General features: G+C 41.0%; 1 protein-coding gene across 11 annotated transcripts in view; it reads left to right on the forward strand.

The window, feature by feature from the left end:
* The window catches only part of USP54 (ubiquitin specific peptidase 54), a 126,781-nt gene that overhangs the window by 106,677 nt on the left and 6,402 nt on the right, over positions 1-13,702 (forward strand). For 9 of the 11 annotated variants that reach the window (XM_049856046.1, XM_049856050.1, XM_049856047.1 and 6 more), the window contains 4 exons: positions 1,604-1,723; positions 2,658-2,856; positions 4,712-6,108; positions 12,292-12,431. In XM_049856046.1, the coding sequence (XP_049712003.1) occupies positions 1,604-1,723; positions 2,658-2,856; positions 4,712-6,108; positions 12,292-12,431 (1,856 nt within the window). The remainder of the gene's footprint in view (positions 1-1,603; positions 1,724-2,657; positions 2,857-4,711; positions 6,109-12,291; positions 12,432-13,702) is intronic. The other 2 variants (XM_049856052.1, XM_049856054.1) reach the window with 1 other exon arrangement.

Genomic DNA, 13,702 nt, shown 5'->3' on the forward strand with positions numbered 1-13,702 from the left:
AAACTTTGCTAAGCCAGTGTAAAGAGTAGGAGTCAGTGCTGTTTTGAGGGATTGCTTTCTGTTGACCATTTCCATCTTTTCATTAACACTTAGAGAAGCTTCCTAGGCTGAGTAGGCCTGTTTAAGAAAACCAAAAACCAAACCCGTTGCTGTCAAATTAATTCCAACTCATAGTGACGAGGCCCGATTAAGGGCACCTTTTCTCTTATACTTTGTTTTAGCCTCTTCGGGAAGAGCAAGGAATGAATGGAGTGCTAAGACTATGTAGGATAAGGATTGAAATTTAGTATAGTGATTAATGACTATAGTTTGCCTAGATCTCTGTAGAGAACTGTACTTTTAAAAAAATTTTTAATGGCTCTAGCCACCACCTCTAATTTTAAGGATTGTATAGTTTCAGTTGATTTCAAATAGAACTAGAAAACTTCAGGTCTAGGGGATGGGGGAGGCACCTCTCTGGAGGTGGAGTGGAACCCGAAGGCCAAGTTCTTCAGGATCAGCCTGCTATTTCTATTGTCTTCCTATTGTGCTCCAAAAGCCATGATGAATTAGGGAGGAGTGTTAGGGATGTAGAAGAACCTTTCTTACCATTTCCAGCTGGAGGTAAGTGGAGGATGGGGGAAATTACAGGAGAAATGACTCAGGCATTTTGATTTTTTTTTTTTCCTGTGACCTTGTGAAAACCTACCATCAGTCTAAATTGTAGGTGAATTTACGTTTTAGGTTGCTACTGATGTATAGTTATGAGTGAGTAGAGAATAAGGTGTGTGTGTGTTTGTGTGTGTGTACGTAAACCTGAGGGTTCTTTTACAAAAGTTGTCCTTATGGTATTTGCTAACGTTTTTATCTGGCATTGTACTTGGACTCTTCTGTACCTGCTGTGGCACGTGTTCTCTTTAGAGGAGGAAGGAATATCCCATGCTCACTTTATGGAAAAGTGACTTTTTTTGGGATAGGTTGGTGAACAAGGGATGATAAAAGTAAACACCTAGCAGTGCTGATGAAAGGTATGTGCATACACACTAACAAGGGCAATTCAACTGCCCTGGTGGATACTGAGGATCGGAGCCAAAGACCCTCTGTGCCCAAGAGCTGTACTGATTTTTAAGCTCAGGGTGGTTCGAGAGGACTATGGACTGATGTGAGAGAGAAGTGATATGGATGCTTTCCACAGAGTAGTAAAGCCATAACTACTTTGCCGTAACTAATGAGTGGCAGTCTCAGTAGAAACTGGGCATTCTAACACTGACTGGCAAGATATATCTTGTTGCACTGTGGAAGAGCAGTTCAGTTCCGGCATAAGAACCCACCTTCTGCTATAGACAATACTTTGTTCTTTCCTTGAGGGACTCCCTAAGGGGTTTTGAAATTGGAATATGTGGTGGGCAATGACATGCTCCTCTTTCATGGCCTTGGCAAGGTCTGGGTTAAAGGCAAAAATGGATCTCCTACCCATTTTAGAGAATTGTTAATAGCAATGGACAGTTTGACTAAGGGTAGAGCATAGCTCCAGCAGCAAGGATCTGTGCGTACCAAAGGGAAACAGTATGTAGGAAAATTTAGAAAGAACTGTAATGAAAATGAAAAGTGCTGGCCCTTTCAGGGAGGAGTGACGGCTTTGAGAGGTCCCTGCAAGAGGCAGATTCAGTGTTTGAGGAGTCGCTGCACCTGGAACAGAAGGGAGACTGTGCTGCAGCTTTGGCTCTCTGTAACGAAGCTATCTGTAAGTAACTCTAACTGCTACAGCTATGGCACTTTTTCACTAATCTCACAACAGGTGTTATCAGTGTCATCACTCAGATGGGGTAAAAACAGCCTTTATGTCTCCTTATTCTCGTTCTCCCAAACTGAGACCCTTTAGCTATCTTTGCCCTCCAGATTTCTGACTGTACCGGCGGCAGTCATTGTGGTCTATGGGTATTTACTGGAATAACCCCAGCAAGAGTCCGCAGATGACTTCTCCGGCTATGCCTACCTTCTTGTCCCAAAATAAAGTTAGACCTCAAGTGTGAAATTAGTCTGTGCTTTTTCTAGTCACTGATGAGTGAGGTCGAACTTATGCAGGAGTAACTGAGTAAATTGGCTGCAACTTCCCATGCCTGTTACTTGGCACTGCAGTATTTGATTCTCCTTTATGTTTTTCCCTTGCCTTCCTGGTGTGCAATATCACAAGATTGCATTCAGCATGGGCCTAAGACTTAGAACTGGTATCTGATTCTTAAATGTGACCCACAAGAAACTGTGTCCTATAAATATAGATGAAAGCTTGGATCTTATTTCTGCTACTGGCTACCAGGAAAGGGAGGTTGGGAGCAGAGTGTGGAGAGTTGGACAGGTCAGTTGCAAAGGTCAAGGAGAGTGGCAGCCTCCAAGACAAAAGCACCAGTTTATCTTCTTAATTCATTTCAGTTTACTTTTGTTTCATTTCGTTTTGTTTTGTTTTAGTTTGAATTAACCAGTTTGGCTCCATGGCTTCCACGAACGTCCCTTGTAGCCAGAGCCAGCTCTGTGCCCTGGACAGCATACGCATGGTCCATGCCTTGCATTCCCGCTGCGTATTTTGAGTTTTAATTCAGTGCATTTTTGGTTCAATTTTATTCTTTTTATTTTCGTTTGTGTTTTGGGTTGTTTCTGCTATATTTTCTTTTGCATTTTAGCTAAACTAAGACTTGCCCTGCATGGTGCCAGCTCTAGCACGCACAGCAGAGCCCTAGTCGATAAGAAGTTGCAAATCAGTATTCGAAAAGCACGGAGCCTGCAGGATCGCACACAGCAGCAGCAGCGATCACCACAGCAGCCGTCGCAGCCCTCAGCCTGCCTCCCTTCACAAGGGGGGCCCCTTCCTCAGCCAACAAGGTAGTGCCTGGGAACCACTTTAGTTTATGGATGCCAGGGGAGGAAGGACGCATGGGTGCTCCATAGCAAGACTGCTTGTTGTCTTGGTGACTACAGGTGAGAGAGAAGAGTCTTGTGAAAAGATTTTCTTCTCTCAGTTCAGACACACAGTGAAAAGCTCACTCCACTGCTGATCCTTTCCTTAGTAGTTCTTAGAAAGTTGCAAAAAGTATAGCATAACCAATAGACCAGCTGCCCATATTTCCTGGAGGTGAGTTTACCCCCGACTTGTGTTCTAGCCCAGTTATTATATTTGTACATGTGTGTTCTTAGACATGGCTATCTGAACTACATTTCACGTTGAGGTAGCAACTATGTGATTTATTTTAGGATTCCAGTGCCTCCTGTCTCTCATGGAAGCAGAGAAAGCAATCTTTTCCTTGCTGATTGAACCACAGAGAAGGGATACAAAGATGCCATTTGTTTTGCTCCCTTATGGTCAGGACTAGAAAAAAAAGTCCCGATAGCCCTTGCTGTAGTTCTGCATCTGAGCCCTCAAGTTTGGCTTTTACTCAGTATAAATGGATTTAAGTAAAAGTTGATTTTGTCTGTTAATAAGTCTGAGTAATTTTCAAAATATATCATAAGAGTAGCTAAGATTTTTTGAACTTTTTTCTTAGAAACCCAGGTACTAAGGTAATATATATATTTTAATCTTCACAGTAACCTTATGGGATAGGGATTATTGTTTCACACATTTTAATAGATAAGGAAACTGTGGCTCAGAGAGAATAAGATAAGTGATGTACACAACATTACTCAGCTAGTAAGTTAGTAGAGTCGTGGAATTCAACACCAGGTCTGTTTGACTCCGTAAACATACTGTCTTTTATGATTGGATTTCCGAATAATACCGTATTCTTCATAATGTTGTAAGGGTAACTGGGTAACTGTACCCAAGAAAGTTTATGGTATATTATCATTCAAATTTTATGCTTAAATAGCTAGGATCTTCCTTTTTCTTGTTTTCTGCTATCACGTTCTCCACTATTGCTGATCAAAGAATCTGATCAGAGATATTTGAATATAAACAATTTAGGCAGTTAAACTCTTTCCAGAAAACTTCTTATACTACTTGATACCTGTAAGCAATTGAGGTTTTAAGTGCTTGTAACACTTACGTTTTTAGGTCAGAAATGCAAAATAATTATTGAGAAACCAACTAAATGCAATTAATCCCTATTCCCATTCCTAAATCTCAAGAGAGTCGTAGTACATTACTTTGGGGAAGCATTTCAGTGAATAATACAACCAAATCCAGATTATGAAGACACACTTGAAGTGGTTATTTTCATGTAATCCCATGAGCCCAGAACACTCTGTACTCTATAAATGTGGCCTCTTGGTTCTTTCGGCTGGGCTACTTCTCAGGACTCCAGGTAGGACTTCCCTTCCTCAGCAGCATCTTGGATTTTTGCTGTTTGGTGTGAGTGACTTCCAAGCTTTGTTTATCTTCTATGTCATCTGCTTGTGGGACTAGCAATTTTTGTTTTTTAATTTGTAAGTAGAATGTGATTGGAATGGCACTTCACAGGTAGTGAGGAATATTGGCCAAGGGTCCACTTACTATTACTGTGTGTATTTTTTGTGAAGGCATTTAAAAAAAAGAAGATGAATGTTATCTATTACCTGGGTGTAAACTATGTACCTTCTCTTTTGTGACCTTTTGAACTGTTGACTCTACTTGTGCTTATCTTTCCATTTATTTTCACCATTCCTTCTGTGGATAGCTAAAAATGGAATGAACAGGTTTTTTTGGAAGTATTCTTTTTGTCAAACAAGGCGGCTCATTCTTGGCTCTCTCCATTTATTTCAGTGAACAACCTATCCCGCTCCAAGTATTATTGAGCCGGGAGGCCCAGCAGGAACCCTGCACAGACACAGAGTTTGGGGCCAGTTCTTTCGTCCACTCACCTGCTTCCTGCTATGAGTCACACTCATTGCTATTTCCAGAGTCACCTGCCCCATCTGCCCCACAGCACAGCTCCTCCAGTAGGTCTGCTTCGAACCTTCGGACTTCAGTTGAGGTGGACCACATTGATCGCTCTGCATTCCTTAGGCAGGGCGTACCTAAAACACCAGGGAGGACTGAGAAGAATTGTCATCATGGTTGGAAGCCATTGGACACCCCAGAATGTAAGCTGCAAGGCTACAGGGGTGACAACAGCAGCTGCAGCAGGTTTCCCCCACAAGAAGGAAGAGGCACTGCTCAAGAACAACTGTTCCAAGAAAAGAGGGATCCTACTGGCCCATCCCTGGTGCTACCTTGGTCACACCCAGCTGGAACAGCCACCTCTGAGAGAGGAGGGGCACATAGCCCTGGTTGTAGTTCTTCAAGTTCATCAGCTCAGCCAAGTCTTCCCCCATACAGGCACTGCCACCCCATAATGCCTGCTGCTTCCTCATCTATGCTTCACTCTCCTGATCCTGTGCAGAAAACTAACCAATGCCTCCAAGCCAAAAGCCCCAAAACTTCATTGACGTCAGAAGTGGATAGAGGCAGTGAGGAGTCCTATAGGTCAGAATTTCCCGGCACAAAGGGGCTTGTCCGCTCTCTGGCGGAGCAGTTCCAGAGGATGCAAGGTACCTCCACAAAGGATGGTACAAGTTTCCAGGATAGAAGTTTGCCAAATAGTCTAAGGAAGAACTCTTCCCTTTCTGAATCTAAACCTCCTTTCCCACAGGATCAAAGGAAAGGCCACTGGCCTTGGGCAAAACTGCCACCCCCTCTGGATGGCAGAGATAGACTATCTTCCTGGGAAGAACCTACTGACCATCAGCCTCTTGCTATCAACTCTGGGTTACTTAATGGTGAAACTTCTAGGGGAGGACAGTCCAGGTTGGTGGAGCCAGGTACATGTGAGGGGAAGTCATCCCAAGTGAGAGATGCTAGGCCTAAGGAGCTGGGCAGCAGTGTTGACTGGGGGACTTCCTTGCCTTTGGATTCCTGGGTGAATGTCACAAGGCTCTATGATTCTCAGCTTAAATATGGGGTCCCTGGGCCAGAAGTGAAGTCGTCCCCCTACGACTCCCATACCTGCGTAGTCTATCCAGAGAGAAACCACATTCTTTTGCATCCACATTGGAACCAAGACACAGAGCAGGAGACCTCAGAACTGGAGTCTCTCTACCAGGCCAGTCTCCAGGCTTCTCAAGATGGCTGTTCTAAATGGGGGCAGGAGGATGTGCCCTGGCACCCACTTAGCCAAACAGGTAAGTCAAAAAATAAAATCAAACCAAACCAAACCCACTGCCGTCGAGTCAGTTCCAACTCATAGCAACCCTATACGACAGAATACAACTGCCCCATAGAGTTTCCAAGGATCGCCTGCCAGATTCGAACTGCCAACTTATTGGTTAGCAGCTGTAGCACTTAACCACTACGCCACCAGGGTTTACAGGTCAGTCAAAGGGCCATATAAAATGTAAAGGCAGGGGGACAAAATCAGAAGGCGTGGTGGTGTTCTGCCCAGATAGTTTCCTTAGCTCAGTAGGTGGTAGTAGAACTTCTGACTTTTACTCATAAAGCCTTCAGGACAAAGGCTAGACATTTTTCTGGCTAGAGTTGGGGCTGAGGGCAGAATCGTCACTCACAGTCCAGTTTCCTCCTTCTAAGGAAAGAGACCACTGAGTATCTGCCCACTGGCTTCTCTAGTATGTAGTGCTAAGGTTCATAGGTCTTTGAGAGTGACTCAGCATGAGGTGGGAAGAGGCTGAGAAGGAAAGACATCCTTATGATATGGGAGCTGAATTAACCCCAAGATCCAGCCTCTGGGTCCAGTTTGCAATGAGGATATCTACATTGAGCCAAGTCTCCAGTGTGGCATTTCTAGATCATACTGAAAGAGTGGAAACCCTGGTGGTGTAGTGGTTAAGTATTACGGCTGCCAACCAAGAGGTCAGCAGTTTGAATCCGCCAGGCGCTCCTTGGAAACTCTGTGGGGCAGTTCTGCCCTGTCCTATAGGGTCGCTATAAGTTGGAATTGACTTGACGGCAGTGGCAGTGGCAGAGTGCACTGAAAGCAGAGTCAGGATCTTCCCTGATCCCATCAGGAATGGCCAGGTTTAGTATTCACAGAATATTCAAAGTGGTGTAACTGTAGGGTAGCTGCTCACTGACTTTCTTTGAGATTATACTGTGTGAAGGGTGAAGCCTACATTTCAAGTGCACATCACAGACTTAGTTCTGGAAATTGAAAGACATGAAGAATGCTTGTAAGATAAATTGATATGCTTAAGAACCCCAAAGCCTGAACGATTGCCCTGGCTTCAACTCTCACTATAAGTTTGGACCATATCCTAGGGCCAAGTTCTTACCTGTAAAATGAGAGCATTGATTCAATGAGTTTTTAAAGGTACCTCCCAACTCTGAATTGGTTGGAATTGAACCCAGAGAACTGTAGCTTGGGTGTGACAGTTTCCATATTGGTACAGGTTTCCCCAGTGCTGCCAGCCAGGGTTTAATTACAGCCAAACAACAAGTGTTTATTGAGTACCTACCATGTGCTCAGGAGCTGTGGGGGGATATCACGTAAATACAAGATTTGGTATTAAGATCTGCATCCTAGGTTTCTCATCCAGAGAGAAGACTTTGCAATAACGTTTACTAAGTATCCCTTTGGTACATGGAACAGTGCTGTAAGGGAAGAGTCTAAAAAATGAGGAAAAGCTGGAGTCAGCCTCAGTGAGCTTCCTGTCTAATATAAGGGAGAGAGAATGTATAAATATCAAGTGTTTTTAAGAATAATAATAAACACATACAAAATAATACATTGCAGTTGGAAGGAACTAACCAAATGTCAAAAGTTTAAATTATAAAAAAAAACCCAAAAAAACAAAAAACACTTATATTACCAAAAATAGCAATATTTTTCAGTGTAGGTATTTGGAAGAGACATAAAGGAACAAAGTAAAAATCACTGATAATCCGACTCTTTATATTTTCATAACTTTATTTCCGGTTTTTCTTTTTTATACATATATACTATATACTTAATTTGTTTTTACAGAAAGCAGGATCATTAGAAAATGTACAGTTTAGTCTCATGATTTTCTTACATTATATCCATGAGAATTTTCCCTTTGAAAACACTACTGTTTACTTTAATGATTATAATATTCTGCATATAAGTTTATATAAACTTATATGCATGTACCATAATTTATTCAGTCTCTTATTATTGAATATTTAGGTTGCTTCCAATTTTTTTTTAAATAATATAACACTGTGATAAATATCTTTGTACTTAAGTGTTTGGCCCCATTTCTGATAAGCTTCTTAGAATAAATTTTTCAACTAGTTGAAGGTTGTAAACTTTTAGCCTTCAGAAAGATTATACTTCTGAAGACAGTATGAAAAAAATAGATACCAACCATTATTTATTTAACAGTGAAAAAACTAAAAAAACCCATCCAGTGAATCAGTTTGCATCAGAGCTGAACCAGTATACATATTATGAAAGTATTGCTGAGAGCCTCAAAATACTCGTCAAACCAAAGTAGCCTTTATTTTGGATAGTCTCTGATTTAAATTCAGTCCTTAAGAGCTGATATGACACAGGGTAAAGCAGTGATTGGCAGAATTAATCAGGAAATGGATGATGAAGAAAAATGCAATGAGGATCAATATTTGAAAGAATATAATTTGGTCTCATTGTAAATCATTTATTAAGCACCGAATTACTTTTTTAAAAAATAAAAGTTTTATAGAAATATAATTTACATAACAAACAATTCACTTATTTAAAGTGTACAATTTAATGGCATTTAATTCACTTATTTAAAGTGTACAATTTAATGGCATTTACTGTATTTACAGAGTTGTCTATCCATTACCACAATTAATTTTAAAATGTTTTGATCACCCCAGAAAGAAACCCCATACCCATTAGCAGTCACTTTCTATTTCCCCCCAAGCCTCCCCAGCCTTAAGCAACCACTAATCTATTTTCTGTCTCTATAGATTTTTTTTTTATAGATTTGCCTATTCTGTACATTTCATATAAATGGAATTTGTACAATATGTGATATCCTGTGACCAGATTAGTTTTGACATGGTTGTAGTTTCTAAAGAGTTACATAAACACTGCCTTTGACCTATATTCTAAATTCCATAGTATTTTACACTGGGCAGACTTCATTTTACAGGTATCATTTAAAAATAAAAAAATTTTTGCTATGGAAAATGTTAAACATATTCAAAAGTGAGGAGTAAAAATAAATGGTACAGTAACCCCCAAGGTGGTTATCACCAGCTTTCATGGTGATTATTAAGCCAGTTATCAACATATGGCCGATTTTGACCTAGCTGTAATCCATCACTTCTCCTTCCCCATAGATTATTCTAGAGCAAATTCCAGGCATTATATCATTTTGTCCATACGTAGTTTGGACTGTATCTCTAAGAAATAAGTATTCTTTTTTAAAAAGCAAAACCACAATATTACTATTCCCAAAAATATTAACAATTTCTTAATATAGTAACTAGCCAGTATTCAAATTTCCTCAGTCATCCCGTAAATGTCTTTTCACAGTTCGTTTGTTTCAAATCGGGATCCAAACAAGGTCCACACATTGCATTTTGTTGATAAAAAAAAAAACAACCCAGTGCCATCGAGTCGATTCCAACTCATAGCGACCCTATAGGACAGAGTAGAACTGCCCCATAGAGTTTCCAAGGAGTACCTGGCAGATTCGAACTGCCGACCTTTTGGTTAGTACACCTCATAAATCTTTTTTTTTTTTTTTAGTCTCTAAGATTTCCCCTTTTTTTCCCCCCTTGCCATTTATTATTGGAAGGCATTTAGTCATTTCTCTTACAGCATTTCTCACATTTTAGATTTTGCTGATTGTATTCCAGTAGCATTTTAATTAATTAATTTAAAACTGTATTTTTCTAGTCCCCTTCCCCCCCGCCCCCGTAACCTGGTACTTAAGGCTAGAGACTTGATTAAAATCAGGTTCAATTTTTAAAAAATAAGAATATTTTATAGGTAGTACTGTGTACTTCTTATATCATGGTAAAAAACAAAAAAAACGTTGTTGAGTTGATTTCAACTCATTGTGACCCTACAGGACAGAGTAGAACTGCCCCATAGGTTTCCAAGGCTGTAATCTTTACAGAAACAGACTGCCACATCTTTCTCTGGGTTCGAAGCTCTGACCTTTCAGTTAGCAGCTTAACCACTCTACCACCAGGGATCCTCTATCATATTAGGAAACACATATCTGGTAGTCTTTCTTTTTGTTAAGATCGATCAGTGTGTAGACATCATTTTAACCCTATATTCTATCAAATCCAGAAATCCACTCAACAGCACTCCTGATAGATGGCTACCCCCACCTCTGCTGGAATACCTTGAAGGGATTAGTGTCTGCTCCCATCAGGTGGGACCAAATTCTAACCATTACAGCTGTACACCTGAGGAGTTCACCTGAGGTGTAAAACATACGTATATAAATAATTTATATAAATGGGATCATAGTATACATACCGATTTTATTAAAGACAATTTTTCTATCTCTCTTCCCCTCACATCAGTCCCCACCCTTTATCCTCCACTGCCCTTGGTGAGTAAACCATTTAGTGGGCATTCTTCTATATTTTTCTATTAATATAACCCTATGTAGACCTACACACAAATAACTGTAAAAAACCAAACCTGTCACTGTTGAGTCAATTCTGACTCATAGCGACCCTATAGAACAGATCAGAGCTGCCCCATAGGGTTTCAAGGAGTGGCTGGTGGATTAGAACTGCAGAGCTTTTGGTTAGCAGGCTAGCACTTAACCACTGCACCACATACACATACGGTGTTTTTTGTTTGTCATATTACAAATGTTTTTTTTAAGTCAACAATACTTCATGAAAAATCCCTGTAAGTCACGTAGCTTAACACAGTTTATTCTTTTTAGTGGCTGGGTAATATTTGATATTCAGGATACGGTAATGTATTTAGTCATTCTGCTAAAGATAGATATTATTTCTCATTCTTGGCTACAATAAATAATGCCACAACAAACATCTTTATAGATATGTTGTTATGAATTGGTATTTTTGCCTCTATGGAGAGATTCTCAGGAATAGAATTGTTGGTTAAGAGGGTAAATATATTTTCAATTTTAACGGAAATTTCCAGATAGCTTTTTAGAAAGACCGTAACATTCCACATTTTTGGGACAATGTTCGAGGATAAACTTTGCCACAGGTCATGGCGATCCTTTTCAAAATAAAGACTCCCAGCCTCCAACTACAAAGATTTTGATTCAGTAAGTCTCTGATGGAAACCTTGGCGGCGTGTGGTTAAGTGCTACGGCTGCTAACCAAAGGGTTGGCAGTTCGAATCCGCCAGGTGCTCCTTGGAAACTCTATGAGGCAGTTCTACTCTGTCCTGTAGGGTCGCTATGAGTCGGAATTGACTCGATGGCACTGGGTGTGGTTTTTTTTCGGTTTAAGTCTCTGATGAGGTCTAAGGATCTGTATTTTTAAAAGCCCAAGATGAATCTCAGGTGATATTGGTACCACTGCATTTAAGCACCTTAAAATATTAAAAACAACTGGTCTTCTTAGTACATCAATATCATACTTTAACCAGATACATATATTAAAGTAGCAAATGAAGACCTGAATTGGTCATAGACATATATATCAAATGTAGGTTAGAATGGAAGACAATTAGTTGAATTGGAGCAGGTCTTCTCTGAACAGTCTAACAAGATTTTGAGGAGGAAATAAGCATTTAGTGTTTGTTCAGAATTTGAGTGATCAAGAAAAGCTAATGGGGGAAATAAAAATGTTGTCCTTAGTTACCTTTACACATGCAAAATGTTGCTGAAGAGTAATAGTAGTAGGAGTTCACTAGGTGAGGTCATAGTAGTACTATGCTGAAAATCAAGAGATGGAATTTTAATCCTGCTTAAGCTACTAACTGCCTGTCAGACCCTACAACTTTATGTAAAGTGAGGAGTTTTGACTATATGATTACTATGATCATTTCCATTCTGGACTAGACTGGAGATAATAGTTCTCTTAGTCATCACAGACCCTCTAGGGAATCACTACGTGGGATAATTTCCTCTGTCAAGCCTTTAACAGAAGCTGATTGTGTTTACAAAAATGAAATGAGACAAGATGGGGATATTTGGCTGTCCACAGAGCTCCTTTCCTACAGGGTTCTTCAAGGGTTATGATCTGAGACCCTCGTGGCCTACAGGAAACTATCCATATTCTGAAAATCCTTTCTTTTTCTGCATTCTAGGAACACATTCTCTGTTAGACTCAGGGATACCCGCTTGTTATTTAATGAAACAAGAACTCATGAGTTTGTGCGCTGTGCTCAGATTTTAGGCCCTAGGGGAAGAGGTGGCTTCAACTTGTATTTGTGTTTTCCTTCTCAGGCTCTGCAGATGGCATGGGAAGGAGGCTGCACTCGGCTCCTGGCCTTGGTCTCTCAAAGACCCCAACAGCAGAAATGGAGCACAGTCGCTGTGAAGCCAGCACGGTGCCTGAATCTCAGGTAGCAGCCTCACATGCTAAGGTGTGGGCATGGAGTGGTGTGTTGCGGAAGGAAGTATGGAGAGGTGTGAGTGGTAGCGTTAGTGGTAAGATAGAGGTATGATTGAGCCAAGGAGCCCTGATGGCTCAGTGGTTAAGCGCTTGACTGCTAACCAAAAGGTCGGTTGCTGGTTTGAACCCACCAGTCGTTTTCCAGGAGAAAGATGTGACAGTCTGCTTCCATAAAGATTACAGCCTTGGAAACCCTGTGGGGCAGTTCTACTCTGTCCTATAGGGTTGCTATGAGTTGGAATCAACTTGATGGCAATGGGTTTAGTTTTTGGTTTGGATGATTGGGCTTACTTAAGTGAGAGGAGAGTGCCACAAGGCTTCTACCTTTCCAACACATATAATTCAGGTCTTTACTAGTGAGTCTTCTCCTATTCTTTCCCACACACTTGAGGACAGGGTCTGTGGGGAAGCCACAGGTCTGGTAGTATGTGCCTGCCTGTATGTGTGTGTGTGTTTGAAGGCTGCACCTTGCCAAGGCCTCAGCAGGGAGTGTGGGGACAATGAACAGTACTGTGCAGAGAACTTCTGCTGCACCTCATGCAGTCTCAGTGGCACCATTGTTTCGGAGAGGGAGGAGGCTCCAGTCTCTTTCTACAGTTTTGTAAGTAGAAATCAGGGCCCTTCTATTCAGAGCACCCTCTTTCCCTTGGTGGGTAAAAATAAAATGCCAGGTGAAGGAGTAGGGAGAAATTGAAGGTTGTAATCTGGGAGAAAGTCATGCACACTCAGCAAAAATGAGGACACATAGTCATCACTTTATTGGTGTACATTCAGTTGGAGCCCAGAGTAATGTCCCTTCCCTGTAGCAGTTCTGGAAGGGTGTGTTAAAGGGCTCCCCAGGGTGCAAAGAGTCACCAGAGCCTTGAAGAGGAGTCTCTGAGAAGCAAAGGCTGCTTATTGGGTCAGAGCTCACTGAACTAATCAAAGAAGAAGGAAAGAAATGGGGTGGAGTACCGTTTTGCGTTTTTGCTCCCCACCTCAATACATGATTGAGTGGGGTCCAATGTACTTTCAAGCTAAAGTGAAGTATATATTAGCAAGACAAGGAAAATAATTTAAAATCCTCCTCCTTGAGGCTTTTTACATGGTAGATAGATAGGCATTCAGACAGACAGATAGATAGATGGTGAATGGATAGCTACCTAGCTGTCATCAAGTCGACTTCAACTCATGATGACCTTATGTAAAACAGCAAAATATAGCTTAGTCCTATGTCATCCTCACGATCACATGTTTGAGTCC

This window comes from Elephas maximus, chromosome 16, assembly GCF_024166365.1.
Source record: "Elephas maximus indicus isolate mEleMax1 chromosome 16, mEleMax1 primary haplotype, whole genome shotgun sequence".
NCBI classification, from domain to species: Eukaryota; Metazoa; Chordata; class Mammalia; order Proboscidea; family Elephantidae; genus Elephas; species Elephas maximus.